At 37.3% G+C, this 24,942-nt stretch overlaps 1 protein-coding gene across 1 annotated transcript in view; it reads left to right on the plus strand.

Annotated features, from left to right (window-relative positions):
* HOMER1 (homer scaffold protein 1) overlaps positions 1–24,942 on the plus strand; it is a 151,215-nt gene that overhangs the window by 35,059 nt on the left and 91,214 nt on the right. The window contains exon 2 of the mRNA XM_004058645.5: positions 21,291–21,447. Coding sequence (XP_004058693.1) covers positions 21,291–21,447 — 157 coding nt within the window. The remainder of the gene's footprint in view (positions 1–21,290; positions 21,448–24,942) is intronic.

Below are 24,942 nucleotides of genomic sequence, written 5' to 3' on the forward strand. Positions count from 1 at the left end.
AATTTAAGTTTTGGCATGTTACAGGCCCCTTTATCCTTCTATAATCTGAACACCATGCATAAAGGTATTATTTCTTATCAAGAGTTTCTGAAATGGAGTATAATAAGTGTTTCAATGCATGTAAGATGTGTTGGAGTTCTACAGCAAAGGCATATTGAAATCAGTACAGAACAGTAATAGAAAGAACTCTGATTTTGGAACCAGAAGATGTGGTTTCTAATCCTGACTCTTTAAATGCCTCGTTGTAAGTATGAAAATGGTCTTGTTAAAATGCCGTTTCTGCTTCCCAAGACTAATTATGAATACAATTGGTAGTCCGTGCAAAAGTGAAAATAATAACTTATTGTACCAATGCAGACATTTTTAGCATTGTGTTATTCAGTCTGTGGCATACCTTTAGGTATCCCTTCATCATCTTCTATTGACATTTCTTACCAAGGAAGGAGAAAATAAAACCAGGATAACGATTGATTAAAAAAAAAAAAAATCTTGTGAAGCATACTTACAACTCCTGGCTAAACTTAGATTTAGAATTTATCATGGACCTGTTTTCTATCTCCTCTTAGTTTTTATTACAATTTAAAGGTGGTTGTACTGAAGCATCCATGTCATTGTCTTCTCTCAAATTTCAGGTATTGGCTCTCAAAAACTGTCAGACATTTCAGAAATTTCCCTAGACTCTTGTCCAAACATGAACATTTTAAAATGACAATTGATTAGTTCTATCAATTACTCTTTAAATGTTGGATAATCCGAGAACCTCCCTGTTCAATTTGAACAGATTGTTTTGTAGCAGAATGCTGCCTTTCAAGTTTGTGATCTAAAAAAAATCCATATCCAATGGCCTCATATCCAGCCAACAGAAGGGATAGTGGAGGAAGATAGAACTTGTGAATGACAAAAGCTCAGCCCATGCTGGCCAAATTACCATGGAAAGAAAAAAATCTCTTCCTCTTGTAGGAAGTAAATGGTAAATCTGAACAATGAGCTTAAAGACACTTAAATTTAAAAGGTATAATAATAAAAAGTGTTTTACCCAGTAAAAGCAAATTGTCCAATAAATAGTTTCCGGATTATAACTAATTCTTAACGTCAGCTTGGAAGAAGTCCTAGAAATATGAAAAATTACAGGTGAGGCTAGACTGCTATGATACTATGATATATCTATTGTTTTTTGTACACAGTTCCTGGCTCATAATTTTCATAGTCTTTGTTACAGACTCTATAATGTTATAATGTTGGGGTGCTTTAGGCCTCAGAAGCAAGTCTCAGGAAACAGAATTTCTCTCCGACCTGTTTTTTGTCCTTCTTTTACTTACTCAAGGCAGGACTCTGATCTGATTGTGAGTCAAAGATCCCCATTTCAGAGAGGGTCCTGCCCTATACTCTAGAGAAGGAATGTGCACAGAAAGGCCAGAAAAATCTGAATACACAGGCCTTGTTGGGTTTTTGCAATCAGTTTATTAGCATTAAATTATACCTTTTTTGTCCAATCACATTTTGACATGGTTGTCGATGCTTCATTCATGGCTATCCAGTGAAGTCTCCATAAAAGGCCCAAGATAACAGGGTTTGAGGAGCTTCTGGATAGCCAAATGTGTGTGGAGGTTCCTGGAGGATGGCATGCCTGGAGAGAGCCTGGAAGCTTCACACCCTTTCGCTCATACTTTGCCCAACACATTTCTTCATCTATATTCTTTTTAATATCCTTTATAATAAACCGGTAAACTTAAGTGTTTTCCTGAGTTCTATGAGCTATTCCAGCAAATTAATCGAACTCAAAGAGAGGGCAGTAGAACCCCAACTCAAAGCCAGTCGGTCAGAATTTCTGGAGACCCAGACTGGCAACGGGTGTCTAAAGAGAGGGCAGTTTTGGGGGACTGAGCTCTCAGCCTGTGCGATCTGACACTATACTATCTCCAGGTAGAGTGTCAAAATTAAATTAGAGGACACCCAGCTGGTGTCCACTGCACAAGTGATTGCTTGTTGGTTGGTGGGGAGAAATCCCCCACATTTAGTCATAGAAGTCTTCTGTTTGTGTTCATTGTTGTGGTGTGAGGGAAAAAATAAACATGGCTTGAGTTCGTGTTTTTTCCACTCAGAATTGTTTTCTTAGAACCCTTTCATTTTCATCATTTCAATTGGAAGAGATGTGGAAAGGAGGAGAGATGAGCAATGCCATCAGTGCAGATGGTAGATTCCTGAGCAATGTTGATGACTGGATTCCTATTTATATAGTATTTGGGGGCTTTATGCTATTACTGTTGTCAGGTATAATATTTCAATAACAACGGTGAGAGAACTGTGAAGAGCATGGTACTAGCATCCAGAGTAAGTGACAAGTTATTGATATATCTTCATAATTGTCTCTTTACTGAATTTTATTGACAATGGCATAGTACAAGCAACATAATTATGGTTGCTGTTAAGCACTTTTAAGGGTACCTGAGTGTTTTCATGAGGTGTATATAGGTGCACTGATAACACTTTTATCTGTATTTTGAAGACAGTTTGTGCTGTAGTACTTGATTGGAGTGATAGTGTGGTTTGGAAGGCTCTGAAAACTTACTTTCAGTCATTACAATTATCCTAGTTCTTGAGTCTTCCTTCTGCAAGGGAAAATAATCTGTATTTTGATAGAATGATCCCACTTCTATAACAGATTACAAAATAATAATAGTGTTAGCCTGTTGAGGCTTAGAGACTAGAAGTTGGTTATTCATTCCAAAGCATCTCATATTTGCTTTAGACATTGGCTAGATTTTATCACGTGGTATTCTGAGAAGGATGACATGATAGAATATTTTCATAAAGTATGAGGTTCAAAAATACCTTCTGCTTTTACCCTGCTTTTCTTCTCACCTGGATTTGGTTTCTTGCAGGTGCCAAAAAAAAAAAAAAAAAGGCTAAGAATTTAATTTTTTCAGCATTTATTGAACACCTTGCATGGGTCAGGCATGAGTTTGGTGACAGTGATGAACTGTCAGGTTTAGATGATAAAATAATTATTCTCCCATCCAGTGACTCAGTATAAGATAAAGATATGGGCTCTAGAGCCAGACAGTATGCTGGCTCTATAATGTGTCATCTTGAGCAGTTATATACTGTCTCTATGCTTCAGGTTCTTCATCTTCAAAAGGGGGATGGGATAGTAATCATTTCATAAAGGCTGAGAGTTCAGTAGCACAGGCACAGTGCTTAGAACAGTGTCTGACCACATGTTAAGCTCTTTAAAATGTTAATTATAGCCAAAGAATGTACCACATTTTATAGGTTTAGGCCTTTGTCTTCAGATTTAGGAGTAGCATATTTAAATTTCTGAGTTTGAATTATGCAGCCTGTGGCTTCCCTCCTTTGGGACAAATGATGGAAGTTGTTGTTGAGTAATTTGTAATTTGTGTGCTCAATTTATAAAAGGAAAATTGCTGAGACATCACATAATCCCAACTGCAGAAGTTTAGAAACTGTCATCAGGTTTTTTTCCTGTCACTATTACTTTTTTGACTCTATCAATTTGAAGCTATTCAGTTTTCATTATACTAGATCTGTAACCATTCAGTTTCTGCAGAGAATTTTTAATATTTTGTAAAATCAGGAACAAGGTAAAACAGGATAGTTGAAGACACATTGTTGAAAAGAAAAAGATGAATAGATGTAGCAGGAACCTGAGATGAGATCATTATGAGAGTAGAAAACAATCTAACTGAGTTTCTTGGCAAATGAGTGAGGAGTGTATTGAGTTGTAGTCTTGTTTGGGTGTAATAGCAAACAGATGATTTTTTTGCCTAGCACTGTCATTAAGATACTGAGTGGGTTGACGATCCAATGGGAGTTTCTTTTATCTGTTAAACAATTCAAGGGAGAACTTTAAATCTTAATTCAGTGAAGGCATCTTTTAGGGAATTGAGATAATCAGAAATTTGCTGTCTCACTATATTAATAATACAGGGGGAAAGAATTTAGTCTTAGAAAGTTTAGAAAGGCCAGGAGCAGTGGCTCATGCCTGTAATCTCAGCTTTTTGGGAGGCCAAGGCAGGATGATCCCTTGAAGCCAGGAGTTCTAGATCAGCCTGAGCAACAAAGTGAGACCCCGTCTCCACAAAAAAAAAAAAAAAAAAAAAAAATTTGGTTGGGCATGATGGTGCACACCTTTAGTCCCAGCTACTTGGGAGGCTGACTGGATAGGATCACTTAGCCTAGGAGTTTGGGGCTGCAGTGAGCTATAAGCCATGAGCATGCTACTGCACTCCAGCCTGGGAGACAGACTGAGAGCCTCTCTATTTTTTTCTTTTTTAAAAAAGAAAATTTAGAATAGTTAATAGGCTCCAAAACAAATACTTTTGCTATTTCTGCCAAAGTACCTAAATAACAGAAAAGAGTAAATACATTTAGGATATACTGGTGGTAGGATAGTGTCAAATTTTTTTAATGTTATGGTGTAACTTAGAAATTTACATAAACTTTGCATTTTTCACCATAAGTCTAGCCATACTTAGTATTGGAATAAAGTTTTTAAAATTATTGCCATGATGTGGAATTGCTGCAGGGTGATATGCTGTGCTCATGCTGTTGTTTGTAGTACCTTTGTAATTAGTATTACCACTCCTCTCTCTTTTCTTAAGAAATAAGACTAACTTGTTCTTCTCAAATGTCTCAAAAGAGCCCTTGATTGAGATTCTAGAACTCTTCCATATAATGAGAGGCTGTTTTTGATTAAGAAAGATTTAAGAGTAGGTATTACCACTTTGTCCAGGACTCCAGGGCATGAATTTTAAAAGAACTGAAAATAACTGGTTCTTAAATGGTTGGATGAGGCAACTGAAATTGGAGTTCTAATATTAATATAATCCATTTGAATATTGTGGAATGTCTGCCAAATACAAAGTCTTTAGTACAAGGGTGTCCAATCTTTTGGCTTCCCTGGGCCATATTGGAAGAGGAAGAATTGTCTTGGGCCACACATAAAATACACTAACGATAACTGAGGAGCTTAAAAAAACAAAAAAAGAATCACAAATGTCTGATAATGTTTAAGAGAAAGTTTACAAATTTGTGTTGGGCCACATTCAAAGCTGTCTGGGCTGCATGTGGTCCACAGGCCGTGAGTTGGGCAAACTTGCTTTAGTATTTGCTTGCTTTTTCTATTTATCATTTGGTTTGGCTATCATTTATCTGTACTTGTTTAGTTAAACCATCGTCTTTTATGCTGTGGTGGTTGGAGAACCAGTTAGGAATTTTTATCTAGCTTTAGATGATTGGCTTCCTTAAAGTTGATATTTATGGGATCCCTCAGGGCAAGCTTGCTGGTTCACAATTAAAGCTATATTGGTAGTTAAAGATTACTTGTGTAGGATAACTTGTGTAGAATAACTATACTGCAGAGATAATTCTGAACAGACATAGTTGATGGCAAAACTTGGATCAGTTGGAAGTTTGTGGCTGATTTCTTTTGTAAGAAACATTCTCTGGACAAGAGTATCCACAAATCTGTTTGCTAGGTGAATCTAATATCACTGGGGCTGTAATTTTTTTTTTAATTTAAAACATTTTTTTTAGAGACAGGGTCTCACTCTGTTGCCCAGGCTGGAGTATAGTGGCACAAACATAGCTCATTATAACCTCAAACTTACGGGCTCAAGCGATCCTCCTGCCTCAGTCTTCTGAGTAGCTGGGACATAGGCATGTACCATCATGTCTGGCTAACTTTTATTTTTATTTTTAGTAGAGACAGGGTCTCACTACGTGGTCCAGGTTGGTCTTAAACTCCTGGGCTCAAGTGATTCTCCTACCTCAGCCTCCCATTCCTGGGAATACAAGCATGAGCCACCACGCCCGGCCTAGGGCTGTAGTATTTTTAACTGGTATTTACTTTGTTAAAAAATTTAAATCATGTCATATTCAGTAAAGTGCACAAATCTGCAGCTCAATGAATGTTTACATATGTATTTATTTAAGACAATATTCCACTAGCTGTGTATTTAAAAGCAAGCAAATACATTGGATTAAAAAATTATTTGCTTAAAAAAATTTTTTTCTTATAAATATATGTTCACATAGAAAATTGAGATAAGAAAAAATAAGTCACTTGTAATTCCACCATCAAGAACTCTAAACATTTTGGTGTATAAGCATTCATTCATTTATTATTATTTTCTGAATATCTAATATGTGCCAGAAATTTGAGATGCTGAGGATACAGCAATGATTAGAACAGTCAAAATCCTTGCCTTTGAGGAGATTATACTTTACTTGGGGGAAAAGGACAATATATAAGAAAGTATATTGTGTGTCAGATGGTGATAAGTACCATGGGGGAGAATAAAAGAAATGGAAGAGGGAATCCTGGAAGGGACTGTAATTTTTACATAGAGTGACCAAGAATGGCTCTACTGAGAAGGTAACATTTGAGCCAAGACCTGGAGGAGACGAAAGAACATGCTGGGCAGACCTGAGGGAAAAGAGCACTCCAGGCAAAGGCCTTGATGGGGGCAGTGCCTGGCATGTTTGAGAAACATCAGGAAGGCCACTGTGGCTGGAACAAAAGAGGGCAAGGGACAAATGAAGTTAGACAGGGAGGAGGGGATTGTGTCCTCTAGTTGCTCTGCCTCCTGGCTACACATGAGAATCACCTTAGAGGCTCTTGAAAACCACTGCTGCTGAGCTCCCCACCCAGGCCACGGAAGCTGATTTCTAATGTGCAGCCAGGGTTGAGAAACACTGGTACAAGGCCTTTAGGCCATTTTTTTCTTTTTTTTTTTTTGAGATGGAGTTTTGCTCTTATTCCCCAGACTGGGGTGCAAATGGCGTGATCTCGGCTCACTGCAACCTCTGCCTCCCAGGTTCAAGCGATTCTCCTGCCTCAGCTTCCTGAGTAGCTGGGATTATAGGTACATGCCACCATGCCCGGCTAATTTTTTGTATTTTTAGTAGAGACGGGGTTTCACCATGTTGATCAGGCTGTCTTGAACTCCTGACCTCAGGTGATCCGCCTGCCTCGGCCTCCCAAAGTGCTGGGATAGCATAGGCATGAGCCACCGCTCCTGGCCTCCTTTAGGCCATTTTAAGGACTGTATTTTACTGTGAGTGAGATGGGAAGCCATTGGAGAGTTTTGAGGAAAGATCTACCTTATGTTTTATTATTTTAAAATTATATATTATTGAATGTTCCAGACATACAGAAAAGGACTCACCATCCAACCCACTTTAACAGCCATCTGCATTTTATCGTGCTTGCTTTATCCTGCCTCCCCACCCCACTTTTTTTTTTCCTGGAGTATTTCAATGCTAGGTTGAGTTTTTAGAAGGATTATTCTGGTGTCTGTGTTGAGAGAAGGAGTGGCAGAGCAAGGGCTGAAGTGTATCCTCCATGTATTTTTTTTCTTAGGCTTTGTAGACATGTTTTTATACAGTATCCACTTATTTATAAACTGTTTTCTTTATTATACAGGACATTTTATGTCACTGCATATGCTACAACTTTGTTTTCTCATGGCTATATAGTGGCTTTTGATACGCATTGCTAAGGTGTTTTTCAGAAAGACTTTACTAATTTATACTCCCACCAGCTGCTTTGGAAAGTGTCAGGTTTCCTTAAGTTCTCACTAACATTGAATTTAATGACTAACATTGAATTTAGTCATTAAAAAATTTCTATGTTGACAGGTAAAAAAAGATAACTCATGGTTTTAATTTTAGTTCTTTGATGTCCACTAGGTTTATTTCTATTTTCATTTGCATTAGAAACTAGGCTTATATCATTTGCTAGCTGTGTGACTTTAAGTCACTCAGGAGCGCTGTTTTCATACTATAAGATGGGTGTTGTGTATCTGCTTCACAGAATTTTCATTAAGGTTAAATAGAAGCATTTTTTATGCCCAGGTCTTTAAACCTTTTGGCCATGATCTGCAGGGGGAAAAAAATGCATCTTACATTGTGACAAGCATATATAAATATGTGGCTGAAAGTTTCTTGGAACAAGATATATGTCCTCACCATGTATGATGCACTTCTGATATTTTACATTTTCATTCACTTTTAAAAATACCCCTTGTTGACCAGTAGATTGATCATGACTCCCTGGATTGTGACCTAGGGTTTGAAAAACACTGTAGTAAGCTTGTCTTGTTAAGATGCCCGTTTATCTATAGGATTCCCTCTCTCAGGTAGCTCAGAAGTCTGTCTCCCTCTACCTCTAATAAAATTCACTTTCAGGAAAGCTAAATAGGGAAAAGGCCTCCCACTTAGATTATTGTATTCCTGTATTTTATTTTTGGTCAGTGAAAAATGTTAATTGCTTTTCACAGTCAGAAAATGTATTTGGGTTTCTATGATGCCATGGTTACTGGGTTGTATTAACACTACTTTTATGAAATAGAGCTAATGCATCTAAGCACAAACACCACATCACTACAGGGATTATATTTGCAAAACCCAAAATGGAGACATTATCTGACAAAAGAGTTTTGTCTATAGTTTTTGTTACGTGAAACGCTGACAAAAATTGAAAGTAACGTGGGGCGAGGTAGCTTGTGTCCAATGTCCCAGCGGGAGGCTGAGGTGAAAGGATCCCTTGAGCCCAGGAATTCAAGTTAGGCCTGGGCAATATAACCCCATCTCTTAAAAATAAAAAAAAGGCAAATTATAAGTCACATTTAATTATACTTAATATAGCCCCTTTTCAACAGATAAAAATAGAGTAATATGAAACCTGGATAATCTCGAGAAATTGAGACTGTATGACTACCATACATAAAATAACAGATGTGCTATTCATTGGTAGGCTTATAGCTAGGTGACTCGAGGACCATGCAGAAAAGACTTAGCTGTAATTAGTACCTGTGACTAGACAAAACTTGACCAAATGAAAGTTAGAGTCACTTCCAAGTCTGAGGGATGTTGGAAAGAAAAATGCATAGAGAAAGAGAGTGGGAATTTACTGCTTGAAAAACACTCAGGAGTTTAACTTATTTGGCAATAGAACTGTGTTATTTTTGACATCTAGTTTAACATTAAATATGTTTTGTGTAAATTGTTTTTTGACGCTGAGCCAGGAAAACATTTTAAGCAGCTCTAAGTTAAAAGTTTGACTAACATGCGTTTACTTACTCCTCCATTACCTCCACCAGCTCACCCTTTCACAATGGAATAATTTAGAGGAGTATCAGAAACACTTTGGTATGGAAAAATAGAACCTAAATTTTATACCAAAGGACCATAATTTACCTTTATGTGGTTAGAATTGGATATATGAGATGTCGTTTGAGTACTGAATTTTAGATTCTGTCTTTTTCACTATTGGAGCTAAAATAAGGTTTTAAACAAGCTCAGAAATGAGTATAGCAATTTGTTGGGCTCAGATGGCCCAGAAATACATGAATAGCTGCTTAAGCTCTCTAGTGATCAGACATATGCAAATTGAAACTACAGTGAAATACCATTTCATGTCCAAAATTGGCACAAATTAAAGATGTTACGTGGACATTACCAAATGTTAGGAGAGTGTAGTATAAAACTAATGAGTGTAAATTGGTACAGGTGCTGTGACCTGTGCCAATACCCTATGACTAGGAATTCTGCTTCTAGTGTATCTCTTGTGTGCGTGCACAAGAAAACATACAGGAACATTGTTTGTAATGCTATTTTGTAACAGTGCAAAAATGAGAACTACTATATGTCTGTCGATAAGGAAATAGCTACAGAAAATATTGTCTAGTCCAACGTTCTCCACTAGAAATATGATGTGAACAACATATGTTATTTGAAATTTAGTTTTAAGGTTCTAAAAAGGAAGTCAAAATCAATTTTTATATATTTTGACACAGTTTATCCAAAATGCTATCTTTTTAAAAGTGATTAATAGAGTCATGGAGATACATTACATTTTTTAAAAAAATACTAAGTCTTTGAAATCCATTATGTATTTTGCATTTAGAGCACATCTCAATTTGAATGTTAAATGTTTATTGGAAATACGTGATCTGAATTTAAATTTCATAAAATTTCTGTTGGAAAAAGTAGATTCACATACCCAGGTTGTTCCATATATATTTAAAAGCTTTTCAGATACTGAACTGAGTATCAGATAAAGTTTAAATTAATTCACTTTCTCAGTTGCACCAGCTGAATTTCACATGTGTAGTGGTCAGGTGGCTAGTGGCTACCATACTGGATAGTGTAATTCTAATCATAGCATGTATTGTTATGTGGCAGTTAAATGACCTAGGCTGGGCATGGTGGCTCATACCTTTAATCGCAGCACTTTAGGAGGCCGAAAAGTGGGAGGATCGCATGAGCCCAGGAGTTTGAGACCAGCATGGGTAACAGTGAAACCCCATCTCTAGAAACTAAAAAAAGCTGGACGTGGTGGTGCACGCGCATCTGTAGTCCCAGCTACTCCGGAGGCTAAGGCAGGAGGATCGCTTGAGCCTGAGAGGTCAAGGCTGAAGTGAGCTGTGATTGCACCACTGCACTCCAGCCTGGGCAACAGGGCAAAACCCTGTCTCAAAAAAAACACCGGCCTATATTATATAAAGTAAAATGTGGCCGATTATTCAAATTTTGCATTGTCAGTAAGAACTCCTAGAGAAGTGCTGTGACGTTTTATTGTTTGTTTTGAGCAATTTAAAATATTCACAATAATACAGGGAATACTATACACATATCCACTTTTCAAATTTCACAAATGTTAACATTTTGTTCAAGTATCTCTGGATCTTTCTCTTCAATCCTGAGTTTACTTATTAGAATATTTATTTGTTTAGATATTATATGGACTGAGCATCCACTCATTTAGTTTGTAGCAAGTAGAAAAGTGTACCTTAGAGTATTATGACTGTTCGTTGAAGGTGATATTAGCACTTTAACGGCCTTTATAGCATTTCATTAGTTTTTTTTTTTTTTTTTGAGATGGAGTTTCACTCTTGTTGCACAGGCTGGAATGCAATGGTGCAATCTCGGCTCACTGCAACCTCAGCCTCCCAGGTTCAAGCCATTCTCCTGCCTCAGCCTCCTGAGTAGCTGGGATTACAGGCCCCTGCCAGCACGCCCAGCTAATTTTTTTATTTTTAGTAGAGACATGGTTTCACCATGTTGACCAGGCTGGTCTTGACCTCAAGTGATCCGCCCGCCTTAGCTTCCCAAAGTGCTAGGATTACAGGCCTGATCCTCTGCGCCCAGCCTAATTCATTTGTTTTTAAAGTTTTTAAGGCAGGGCACAGTGGCTCACACCTGTAATCCCAGCACGTTGGGAGGCCGAGGCAGGCAGATCACAAGATCAAGAGATCGAGACCATCCTGGCCAACATGGTGAAACCCTATCTCTACTAAAAATACAAAAATTAGCCAAGTGTGGTGGTGCACACCTGTAATCCTAGCTACTTGGGAGACTGAGGCAGGAGAATTGCTTGAATCCAGGGGGCGGAGGTTGCAGTGAGCCGAGATCGTGCCACTGCACTCCAGCTTGGTGACAGAGTGAGACTCTGTCTAAAAAAAAAATAAAGTTTTTAAGAACTGGATGTCTATTGGGAAATCACTTAGATTTTTAATAAAACGCCAGGACTTTAACCTATTTGGCAATGGGTCAAATAGTACTACCTATATTAACAATAATTAAATTCTAGTTATTAACAAGAGATTACTTTCTTTAGATTTCCCAGGCATATACTGTCAGTTCTCAGAATTTAGCTTGAGTTAGTGGAAATCATTTGGGAAGAGGAGAATATTTAAAGTCAAGTAAAATGGAATGTGCCATATCAATTCTAAATGTAATTTATTAATTATTATTATTATTATTATTTTTGAGACAGGGTCTCCTCTGTTGGCCAGGCTGGAGTGCAGTGGCACGATCTCAGCTCACTGCAGCCTTGACTTACCTGGCTCAGGTGATTTCTCCTGCTTCAGCCTGTCAAGTAGCTGGGACCACAGGTGTGCACCACCATGCCCGGCTAATTTTTTGTAGAGATGGGGTTTCCCCATATTGCCCAGCTGGTCTTGAACTCCTGGGCTCAGGCAATCTGCCTGTCTCAGCCTCCGAAAGTGCTAGGATTACAGGTATGAGCCACCACACCCAGCCTAAAAATGTAATTTTAAATGTGATCTATCAAGCATACTTGATATATTTTTAAACACTGAAATTTTACCTGAAATGGATGGGGTTTTTAATGGGTGGTAAGGACAAAGTCACTTGGCAGTTATTTAATACATAGCAAGCAAGTTTCTTTGAACATTGAAGATGTTGCTTAAATGTGCATTGAATGAGGTTGCTTGCTTTTTACTCTGAATTTCAGCATATTCCTTAATATTTTATAGCTACTTATTAAAGTGGCCAAGAGTAAGTACTAAAATCTCTTAATAACTAATACCATGGCCTATAGATTATAAAAACTACTCTTAAAGTAAGAGGTGACATATAAGAAATGTAAACAGTAGCTCACGCCCGTAATCCCAGCACTTTGTGAGGCTGAGGCCGGCGGATCACGAGGACAGGAGATCGAGACCATCCTGGCTAACACGGTGAAACCCCATCTCTACTAAAAAATACAAAAAGTTAGCAGGGTGTGGTGACGGGTGCCTGCTATTCAGGAGGCTGAGGCAGGAGAATGGCGTGAACCTGGGAGGTGGAGCTTGCAGTGAGCCGAGATTGCACCACTGCACTCCAGCCTGGGCGACAGAGCGAGACTCTGTCTCAAAAAAAAAAAAAAAGAAAAAGAAAAAAAAGAAATGTAAACAGTACTGTTACTCTTTAAGTGTATTTTTATATAATTTAAGAATCTTAATTTCCAAATGGAAATTTTAGATTTGATATTTTCTTCAAATACACCAATTAAATACTTAATGTCATGAAAATATTTCTGATAACTGTAATGCAAACAATTATTTTTTAAAACCTTTAATTTCAGTGTTCACCCAACAGATTAAAAGATCAAGGAATTCAGATCATACATTTTTTTTTTTCTTTTTTAAAGAGACAGGGTCTTGCTCTGTCACCCATCCTGGAATGCAGTGGTGTACAATCATAGCTCGCTGCAGCCTCCAACTCCTGGGCTCAAATGATCCTCCTGCCTCATCCTCTTGAGTAGCTGAGACTATAGGCATGTGCCACCACAGCCAGCTAATTTTTAAATTTTTTATAGAGGCGAGGTCTTGCTGTTGGCCAACCTGGTCTGGAACTCGTGGGCTCAAGCGATCCTCCCGCTTTGGCCTCCCACAGCACTAGGACTACAGAGGTGAGCCACTGTGCCTGGCCAGATCATACAATTAAAAAAAAAAAAATCCTTCCAGAAGTCTCGATACTTCTACTATAGCAAGGTTACTTTACAATTTTGTATTTGCTATAGAGTAACTTCCAGGTTTTAAAAAACATGCACCTGCTATATTTTTGGTTCATCACTAGGTGGAGTTATTGCAGTATAATTATGTGTTGGGTAGCCATTAGTAGAAAAACCTTTGCATTCTTCAAAGTTTGTATATGGTTTTTAAAAAAGAACATTGTATGTATAAGCAATCAGCTTATTACACATATCATGGCATAGGGACATACAGTTGGTAGTATGTTAGATTATGCAGTCATAATCTCTGAGCAGCATCAAAACAGGTATCTTAATGAGATTTTTCATAGGGTAGGATATATGTATGAGAAAGAGAGGGGGTGGTGAGATTTAAACCAGTTCCCTGATAACCATGTGGAGTTTCAATTTATATTATTAAGTTGTACAGGATAATTCTTTCTAGGAAATTCCAGTGCTTGAGCTGCTGCATCCAAAGTCATGCTATGCCACTTCATAGTGGCACTGAAACTAAATTCTCCAGCCATTACCTATCAAGTTAAATGGTAATTAGTGTCCGTCTATTCCTGGACTTATCCTTGTCATTCTCATTTTGGCCTGAACAAGTATTGTTCAGCTTCTCTTGCCACTTCAGTCGCCCAAAAGCAAGCTGAGGGTAGAATGTTTTTTGTCTTACTTTCCTGTTTACTTCAAGTCAAGGAGGATGTTTTTGTCGGGAATTGGATGTACCTTCAGCACCTGTAGTCCTACAGTTAGGCATGTTTGGATTTCGCTCCTCTCCTACTTTCCCTTATTCCTCTCAGTTGAGTTCCAACCTGTTAAAATTGTCATTCTTTGATTCTTTGGCAGTCTTCAAAAATGGCCCCTAAAGCATTATTTTCCATCGTTAATTGTTATGTAAGTGTAATTTCTTCACGGTGCCATTTTAGAAAGATATTTTAATACCTATACAAGGTTAAGAAAAATTAAACAATACCTAAAGGATAAGAAAGAGAAGTAATTGCCCCTGTCTTATCCCTTCGTTCATTGAGCCCCATCCCCAGAAGCAACTACTTTTAAAAAACGTAATTTTTATTTCTTTTAGTGGTTGCCTCCATAGCTCTAATAAGCTCTTATATTACTATTTTTTTAATTAAAAGCTTTGGATTTTAAATCCTTATTGCAGAAAGTCAACTAGTAGTGAATTTTTGCCATTTCCACATTTACCTTTCCATTTCTTCCTCTTCCCACCCATCTCAATGCAGTTATTCTTATAAATTGCTCTGTTGGTTCTACAATTTTAAATGGGGACCCCAAAATCAAATTGTGTATACTGTGGGGTGGTGTTATGAAGTGAATGAATGACCAGTGTGTAGCTTGTATAGTTCTGAACTGCCACCAATTACAGTATTGGGGTGGCATGTTAGTGCAGAGTTTATTGTAAGTAAGCCTCTTTCCTCAGTTTTCATTTGCATAGTTTTTAAAATGACAACTGTTTGAAACAATTAGCAAACTTATTATCATATAGAAGCCTGGAGATAAGGTGATTTGTTGGTTCAGTGACATCATCAAGGAACCAGAGTCTTTGTTTTTCCATATGCTATTATCAACAGAGAATGTTGGCTTTGTTCTCAGGTATGCGCCCCTCACAGCACTAAGGGTTTCTTTAGGTCCTGATGTCACATGCAAACATACCGTTTCAGAGAATATTCCTTCTTACATGTGTACTGTCTGTGAGTGTACCTAGAAGTTTCTAGCAAACTTTTCTTGGTTATTTCTTGGAATTGTTTCAGAGGTCCATTCCTAACCCAACTTCTGGCAAGAATGGGATTGCCATGATTATCCTTAGCGAAGCTCACAGTCATATGAAAGAGGGTAGAGTATCTGAGGTTTGTTGGGGAGCGCAAGGAAGAACAGTTGGTAGATAGTCAGCGAACAGGGTCTGCAGCAGAGTCAAATCCTCAGTGGAAAATATTACCAGCCTTATTTCTAATACTTCTTAGAATACTTAGAATACTTTCAGGCTACTTTCTTTTGGAAAATTAAAAAGAAAGGAAATTATTTGCAACCATAACCTTCTTTATAATCTCCTTTGCTGCAGTAGCCATTTGTACTTACATATCTGAAAAGGATACTTCTAAGCTAGGCATTAAAGGTAGACTAGGAAATGTACAATTTCTCTTCCTTTCCTTGAGTTTGATTGTATTTATCGGACCTATGCCTTTGCACTCTCTTGGGATGAAGATTTACTGGTTAATCATATAATATTTTTGAAAGTATAGACTTCATTGGTAACTTTAAAACAGCATCATCATTGATTTTTAAAAATCAGAGCTATCCAAGTGATGAATGTTAACTGTCTGCTTTTTTTCTAGACCAAAACTTATGTATCTCCTGGAAAATAGTTTTTTGTTTTGCTCTAGTTTTTTATGATCCTCGTTTCTTTCTTATTACGCAGATGCCTGAGAGCTAAATGTAGTAATTCTTTATGTCAGCTCTAGTGAGTTTGAGTAAGTCTTGTTTTTAAAATAAAATTCTGATTTTATTACTTTTTTCTCAGGGTTATCTTAACATTCTTCCAGTTTTCCACATCCATAGTAAGTTTTAGCATCCATCACTGTATGTAGTACTTTTAAAGAATTGTAGCTCAAGATGAAGAACTTGAGAATTATTGTAACACCAATTTCCTAGAATTCGTTTATGAATCAACAGAAAAATACTCCAGTAAGCTTTTCTTATGTCAGTAAAGTAGTTTGAATTACTTACTGTTCTGGTTATTCATGTAAGAAGTTACCGAATAGATGGTGCTCTATGATTAAAGTGTGTGTGTTTTCTGGTTTTTTTGTTTGTTTGTTTGTTTTTGAGATGGAGTCTTGCTCTGTCGCCCAGGCTGGGGTGCAGTGGCGTGATCTTGGCTTGCTGCAACCTCCGTCTCCTGGGTTCAAGTGATTCTCCTGCCGCAGCCTCCTGAGTAGCTGGGATTACAGGCATGCAACACCGTGCCTGGCTAATTTTTGTATTTTTAGTAGAAATGGGGTTTTACCATGTTGCCCAGGCTGGTCTCAAACTCCTGACCTCAAGTGATGAACCCACCTCGGCCTCCCAAATTGCTGGGATTACAGGCGTGAGCCACTGCGCCCAGCATGGATCTATTTGTCTTTAAAATTGATTTTTAGAGCAATTTTTAAAGAGTAATTTTTAGTTTCTTAGAAGAGTTACTTTGAGTGTTCTTAACAAATACCCATTTAAGAAATAATACTGTAGTCATTACTGAATAAGGCTTGAATTTTATATTATAAATATAATTAGTAATATCAGTAAAGATGGTAAACTATCCAGACCAACTTTCAGTGAGATATTTACCTCAGAATTTGTCTTTTGATTCTCATAGCCATAAATATAAATCCTGGGAGATGTAAATATATTACATGAAAGAGTTCTGAGGTCAAATAATTTGCCAGATGCTGGATTATTTGGTGTTAGATTGGTTTCTTTATTGCAGAACTTCTCAGAACCTTTAACATACTAATGTACATTATAAATATTTTAGAATATAACACAGTGTTTGCGAAACTTGTTTAAACATGGACCATTCATTTCTCAGACTGTTGTTCAGTATAAACACACTTTGGGAAATGCTGGTATTTGATCCAGTTAGTATTTGTGTGAATTGTTATAAAGAAAGCAGTGTCTAACCTTTATTTATGAGTGCTATATAGTTTATGAAAAGATATTAACTTTAATACCTGGACACTTGAACAATCAATTTCAAATGTATTACAGGTCTTTTTAAGAGATTAAAAGCTAGATTTTTAAGATAGCTTTTTAAGAGTTCAGTTATATGTAAATCTCTTAAAGATTTTAGATATAGCTTCTCTACTGCTTCTTCTACAGCTTTTTTCTAACTGAAAATTACGGACATGCTTAGTATTGAAACATACCCATCATAAAATCTGGTGATTCCCCAAACTCTGCATGCCAGCCTGGTTTTCTCTGAGCTCCAAACAAGTGTTTTTAAGTTCCTGGCCCAAGAGTTCTACATCCAAACCCTGTAGGCATCTGAACTCCTTCAAAACTGACTTCATCTTCCCCAGTCTTAGACTTTACTTTCTGTGTCCCATCCTTGCTAGTGGCACTGTCTTCTTTTCAGTTACCCAAACTAGAAACCCAGGAGACTCAGATTCCTTCTTTGTCTTATACATCAGGAGTTCTCAACCTTGGCACAATTAACATTTTGAGCTGGAAAATTTTTTGTTGCGGAAAGCTATCTTGTGCATTGTAGATGTTTAGCAGCATCCCTGGATGCTAGCCACTAGATGCCAATAGCAGTTTCCCTCATTGTGACAGCCAAAAATGTGTCCAGACATTGTGAAATGTCCCGAGGAACAAACCCACCCCAGTTTGAGAACCACTGCCCTATATCCAATCTATTACTTATCTACTGATCCTACTTCCTAAATTTACCTTTAATCCCTTATCACATCTTCATCCTGTTCCCTAAACTCCTATCCTCTTTGTTAATATTTGCGATTCTTTAGTAAGGTTCTGACTAGTCTCCCTGTGTCCAGTATTTCTCTCCAACCCACCTCCTTTTTATTGCTGCCAAATTTTGTGCATGTATATGAGAAGGTCTGGCTCTGTCACCCAAATTGGAGTGCAGTGGCATGATCTTGGCTTACTGCAACCTCTGCCTCCCACCCCAGCCTCCCAAGTAGCTGGGACTACAGGTGTGCACCACCACGCCAGACTAATTTTGGTTTTGTCATGTTGCCTAAGCTGGTCTCGAACTTGTGAGCTCAAGTGATCAGCCCAGCTTGGCCTCCCAAAGCACTGGGATTACAGGTGTGAGCCACCGCACGTGGCCCAGATTTATCTTTCTAAAATGCAAAGCTGGAGCTGAGCTAGGTGGCTTACTCCTGTAATCCTAGCGACTCGGGAAGCTGAGGTGGGAGGATTGCTTGAGGCCAAGACTTCAAGACCAGCCTGGGCAATATAGTGAGAACCTATCTGTTAAAAAAAGAAAGAAAGAAAAAAAAAAGCAAAACGATTTCGTGTTTATAATCTCTCAATAGCTTTCAGTAGACACCCTCATGAACTGTCTTCTCTCTTTTTTCATTCTCTATTTTTTCATTCTAGCCTCATTCTTCAAAGGCACTCAAACTTACCTGTACTAAAGTTCTTGCTACACAATGTACTTAGCGCTCCTCCCACTGTGCAACACTTTGTTTCAAACTCTATTTAGGCATCTGTTTTCTATCATAGCTGTCAGTTACTTATTTTTAGAGAATCTATCGTAGTGAAGAGCATTTTGTTTTTAACATATCCATCTTTTCTCACCACACTGAATTTTTCAAGGGCAGGGACCATCTGGACCCTTACATCTTGGCATATAATAGATATTCAATAAAAGTTTGAATCATTTATTAGTATGCCCTGTCAGATGCAGTAACATCCTCATTACTTCTAGGAATTCTGTTCCCTGGATCTGTAGTGAAAATTATTTCCCTAGTCTTTATCATATAGACTTTGAAGTACAGGCTTTTGACCACAGAAATCTTAAACTATAATTTTCTTTAAAAAAACCAGCTGTTCAGAAGAGAATTAAAGAAAGCTATGTATTTAGTTGATATTCAAATGGCATTTGCTTATACAATAGCTAGCTTAAAGATTTTTATTCTGAAAGGAATTAAATTGTGTGGATTAATTAAATGTATGACTCAATATGATGTAGAAAGTCTTTACCATACTGAAAACATTGCATTTCCATTGAGTAAGGATTTGTTGATTGGTTGTAGAAAGCTTGCAAAAGCAACGTTATTATCTTAATAACTAATTTACTATTTTAGAAAATATGTTTATTAGAACACATTCTTATAATCACCAACTTGTGTTACTTAGGTGAATTTAGGAAATTTAACCCCTACCAAATGAAAACAACAAAAAAATCAAGTAATCGAGTTAGTAAAGAATAGTGTCTTACCTCCCTTCCTTATGTGCCTTAATAGAGTTGTGTATGATTAGATGTCCCTGTGACTTGTAACTAGCTACTCTCAGCCTGACCAACAATACTTTTACCTCAGACTTTAATTAGAAGGTGAAAAAAGAAAAGTAGGGGTTGCAGGGGTTTTGGAAGATAACCCAAGCTTATAGCACCAGCCTCACTGAAAGTCAATGGTTGAGGATGGGGAAAGAGGGAATGAATAAGACGTATTCCCAATTCAGAGTTCATCATCCTGGTACAGTGTTTTGCCAGATTGTTAATAATTATTAAATGAATCCATATATAGTGGCAGTTAAACAAGAAGTAATGGCTCCACTTCATTTTTTAGGGAGTGGCACAAAATATATCACTTTCTTTTAAGAGAGATTCTTTAATAAGAAAAGTTGTATAGGAGGTTTCCAGAAATAAAACTAGGAAAGAGCCAGGTTACCTACAGGGAAGGTACCTCACTTTCACACCAACTCTCTAAGGGTTGAAATGGATATAGGAGTCACCTAACCTTTTATTAACCTTAAGAGCCATTTTGCCATGGACTCAGATTTGCCTTGCTGTTTTTCTAATTTTTCTCCTCTCCATATTTACCCTTCCTTTCTTCAAATTTAAAATTTTAGAAATTTTAAAATTCTTCATAATTTTAAAATTAATTTACTTAATATTAAATATTACCAATTAAAATTTTCTTTATGACCTTGAACTGCTTTAGAAAAGAAAGATGTGCAGTGAAATGAAATAAATGAGTTTTATTTGGGCTTTTAAAAAAACAAGCTTGATAAATGCTGCTTCCAAGATAATTTTTACTCAGAACTTGGAAATTTTTGAATTACGATGCTTCTGTTATATATAGATCATCTTATGCGTGTTGTTCATACTGTAAAGAATTCTGTAATGACATTTTAAATAAGTATTTTTTATTAGTTTTGGTTCTTTGTAATTTTAAAAATCTATATCTTTAAGGCCTTGCTTGATCTAAGTAAGAGATATTTGTGGTTTCAGCAATTTTGTTTTCCATAGACTTTTAAGTATAGTAGCGATTATAGTGAATGTATGTTTTCCCAGTAAGTTCTTTACCTATTCCCAGATTATTCTGGGTTTTAAATGGGTAAAATGTGTTTAAATGGGTTTTAAATGTGGTTTTAAGTGGGTAAAAATATTAACCTTGTAAGAGTCAAATATAAGATACTTGTATTTTAGCAGAGCATAGTTTATTCTCATTATTTACATCTTCCATGAAGGTGCCAGCAACACTAAGTTAGCAAATACTGTACTGAACCATTGCTCTTAGGGAAAAATACTGTGTCACGTTCCTACAAGCCTCTGCTCAGGACATTTTCGTCAACTAATCAGTACATAACCATGTTTTATGTGTGTTTCTACTTAAAGACACCTTGCTTAATTATATTGTTAATGCATTAACATTGAACTGATGGCCAACAGCACTGTAACTCATGCCTCAGTGAAACTTATCTAACACATATTTTCTCCACATCACAGCCTTCTTGCACCTAGGAACAGCTAGCATCTGGGAACACTTCAGCATGATGCTTATGGGCCATTTTAAACAGTCAAAGCACCAACAAAGTGTGAAATGTGTAAAACATGGTGCTAAATAGACCATAAAAAGGACACTTGTAAATGTAGTATGAGAACTGAAACAAGAAGGCAATGTCACTTTGTTCAGTTTCAGATGGAAATGTGCCATGTCAGGTGATGCATGGTTTTGCACTGCCCTGTGTGTATCTGTGAAAGACTAAGAATGTGCCACACTATTGATTTGGCGGTTACAGATAAATTTTAGTGAGTAGGTGAATTCATATGTACAGACTCTTCAAATAATGAGGATTGACTATAATTGTTTTTAGAAACCTTATGACTGAATACTTAGAATATGCAAATTTGAAAGTTTCTCTTACTTTCAGGTATGTGGAAATTGTTGATTAAGCAGAATCATCCTTGCAGTTTTCATGTTCTCTTGTCTAGTGAAATAAAACTGGCTGCTTTCAGTCCATCATTTTCTTTTCTGCCCTGCAGGGAACAACCTATCTTCAGCACTCGAGCTCATGTCTTCCAAATTGACCCAAACACAAAGAAGAACTGGGTACCCACCAGCAAGCATGCAGTTACTGTGTCTTATTTCTATGACAGCACAAGAAATGTGTATAGGATAATCAGTTTAGATGGCTCAAAGGTAAGCTACGTTTACTTTGAATGATTTGGCTGGTTTTGCTTTTTTCAGTATGACATTTTAGTTTTATTCAGAACATTTTATCTTCATTAATATAAAATGTTTCCTTTTGAGTTCTTAAAACTTTTAAGAAACGAAATGGATTATTAACGTAGCAACATGTTTTGTCCACTAAATGACTAACCACTTTATTACATTGTTACATGCCAAAATATTCTACAAATTTGAGGTCATTCCATTTATTTAATGTTCATTGCATATCTGTTATGTGTCAGGCATTATGCCAGGTACTAGGAATATAGTGGTGGACAGAATAGATATGGTCTAGAATTCTAGGAGCTCTAATTCTTTTCAAATATACTGCTACAGACTAGTAGCATTTTAAAGTCCCTATATCCTATGAAGTTTGTCAGTGTCAATACTAAAGCTGACATTTCTTCTCTCAAGAGAAGTATAAGGACAAAACCTATTTTATTTTTAGGAGAGGCAATTAGTGTAACAGGAGCAAGGACTGCCTGGGTTCAGATCTCAACTCCACCATCTACTGAGTGTTTTGTCTTTGGGCAGATTACTTCTCTGAGCCTCATTGTTCTCAACTCAGTACTGGTAGTTGTAAGGATTAAATGAGTTAATATCTGCAAAGCACTTAAATCAGTGCTTAGAGGACAGTGTGCCCTTCAGAAGAGTTGGTGGGGGATCCTTTTTTTTTTTTTTTTTTTTTTTTGAGACGGAGTCTTGCTCTGTCACCCAGCCTGGAGTACAGCTCAGCTCACTGCAACCTCTGCCTCCTGGGTTCAAGTGATTTTCTTGCCTCAGCCTCCCCAGTAGCTGGGATTACAGGCGTGCGCCACCATGCCTGGATAATTTTTGTATTTTTAGTAGAGACAGGGTTTCACCATGTTGGCCAGGCTGGTCTTGAACTCCTGACCTCTTGATCTGTCTGCCTCAGCCTCCCAAAGTGCTCGGATTACAGGCATGAGCTACCGTGCCGGGAGAGGGGATCCTTTAATCATCAATGAACTTCATGGAACTCACTTAGAGAAAGAAATTCCAAAGAAAAATCAGACTCTAAGATTCTAGGTTTGAAGTGTGTAGAAAGATGCGGTCTTCAGTTTCTTAAAGCCATGAAGCCTTTCCACTTTCAGGAATTTTAGCAATTAAATGAAGAAGGGGTTAAGTGCACACACTGTAGAGCCAGACTGACTGGTTTGAATTTTTGTTTCTACTACCTGCTTGCCATCTATATTAGTCCATTCTCATACTTCTATGAAGAAATACCTGAGACTGGGTAATTTATAAAGGAAAGAGGTTTACTTGACTCACAGTTCCACATGGCTGGGGAAGCCTCAGGAAACTTACAATCGTGGCAGAAGGTACGTCTTCACAGGGCGGCAGGAGAGAGAATGAGAGCAAGCAGGGGAAATGCCAGACGCGTATAAAACCATCAGATCTCGTGAGAGTCACTATCACAAGAACAGCATTGGGGAAACTGCCCCCCATGATTCAATTACCTCCACCGGGTTCCACCCTTGACACATGGGGATTACAATTCAAGGTGAGATTTGGATGGGGACACAGAGTCAAACCATATCACCATCTGATCTTGAGCAAAGTATTTAGCTTCTGCATGCAGGGCTGGGCACTGAGGTTTGTGCCTGTAATTCTAGCACTTTGGGAGGCCAAGGCATGAGGGTCACTTGAGACCAGGAGTTTGAGACCAGCCTGGGTAACACAGTGAGATCGCATCTCAAAAAAAAAAAAAAAAAAATTAGCTAGGTGTATTGGTGCATGCCTGTAGTCCTAGCTACTCAGGAGACTGGGGCTGGAGCTAAGGAGGTCAAAGCTGCAGTGAGCTATGATTATATCCAGAGCGAGACCCTGTCTCTTAAGGGGAAAAAAAACCTGTATGCCTCAGTTTTCTCATCTGTAAAAAGGAATGAATAAAAATACCTACATCATTCCACCATAGGGTTGTTGTGAAAAGTAAGTAAATTTAGGCAAAAGCACAGTGTATATAGTAATCACTATACAAACACTCACTGCTATTGTTGTTAATACTATTATCAGGTGATTATTGCCTAGTGTTTTATGGGGAATAAAAGATAATTTAATGCTAAACTTTTTGTCTGTTTTTTCTGTGTACTCATTCCTTATCTCCTTAACTAGGTTAACTAGATTATAAGACCCTAAGCGCTATTTGCACTTTGTGTCTTGTACATAAGTAACTAATATGTATTTACTTGAATAATTGACTTTTTCATTTTTACTTGGAGGATTTAAAGGACTTGAGAAATAGAAATAGTTCATTTCCATGAAGCTTTATTTAGTGAAGAATAATTTTGTCATATTTTGTAACTGATTTAGTGAAGTTTGACAGATACTAGATATTATAACCTGAGACTCTAGAGTGTTTATTTCTTTTCCCTTATTTGAACCTTGAATTCTCTGTAATCTTGTTTCTGGGCCCAAACGACAGATAACATGCCTCCTTTATTAGAAAGGAGGGTTAACAGAGGTAACAGAAAAAGATAACAATCCTCCTTTATTAGAAAGGAGGGTTAAATGTTGTATACAAGAAAAGGTCAACTGAATAGTCCCATGTCCAAGAAAAGAAACCATATGGAAGTGATTAAATAGATTTCATTTGCTAACTTAATTTTCACCAGATTAAAATACTTTGAGTTATTTTAAAGGAAGGAATTTTAGTGATTAACACATAATCCTCATGTGTTCTTCCCACTGAAGCAATATGAGATGTTGCTCTTGCATTTTTCCGTTTCTGAATATACGTTGCTGATTGTAATTATTAGAATCATAAATGACTTTGGAAAAGCTTTTTGTATTTTTTTAACAAAATCTATCTTCTGTAGCAGAGTTATATTTTCTATCACATTTTCCATTTTCTAATTACTTTTCTAAACTGATGCTATTAACTGCTGCAGTTCCTACAGGAGTGGTTGTTTTTTAAGTCAGCAGTAGTGGTTTATTTGACTCAGCTAAACAAGTGTTTTCTCCATCTCACCCCCGACTTCTGCTCTTCATGATTGAGTTGGAAACCCCTTAGGTGCCCTGCCTAGAAAATGTGCACTTGTTCTCACTTAGTGCCTCTACTGTGCATATGAAGTTTGCTTTAAGGTTTTCTGATTATTCTACAGAGACCTCAGCATGGTCAAGGACCAGGATCAGGGCACTGTGTGATCCATACAGGAGGTAGTAATGACACTGCATTTCTACCTCTTTTCCTTAAAAGGACTAGAACTCCAGGGTTGAGAGACATATTTATTTTCACAACTAAAATTTTTCTTTTAAATGCATTCTACTCAAAGAAGCTAAGAAATAAAGCTTTTTAAAAGTGTGGGATCATCTATCATTTTAAGGTTTTCTTCATTAAAGAACAAGTAATACAGAGACAAGGAAAGGTTCAGAATGGAGATTAAAATAAAACTCATAAAAGCGGAAAGAAGTTAATTTGAAATAGTTAAAATGATGGGGCTTAGT

Source organism: Gorilla gorilla, chromosome 19 (genome assembly GCF_029281585.2).
Source record: "Gorilla gorilla gorilla isolate KB3781 chromosome 19, NHGRI_mGorGor1-v2.1_pri, whole genome shotgun sequence".
NCBI lineage: Eukaryota > Metazoa > Chordata > Mammalia > Primates > Hominidae > Gorilla > Gorilla gorilla.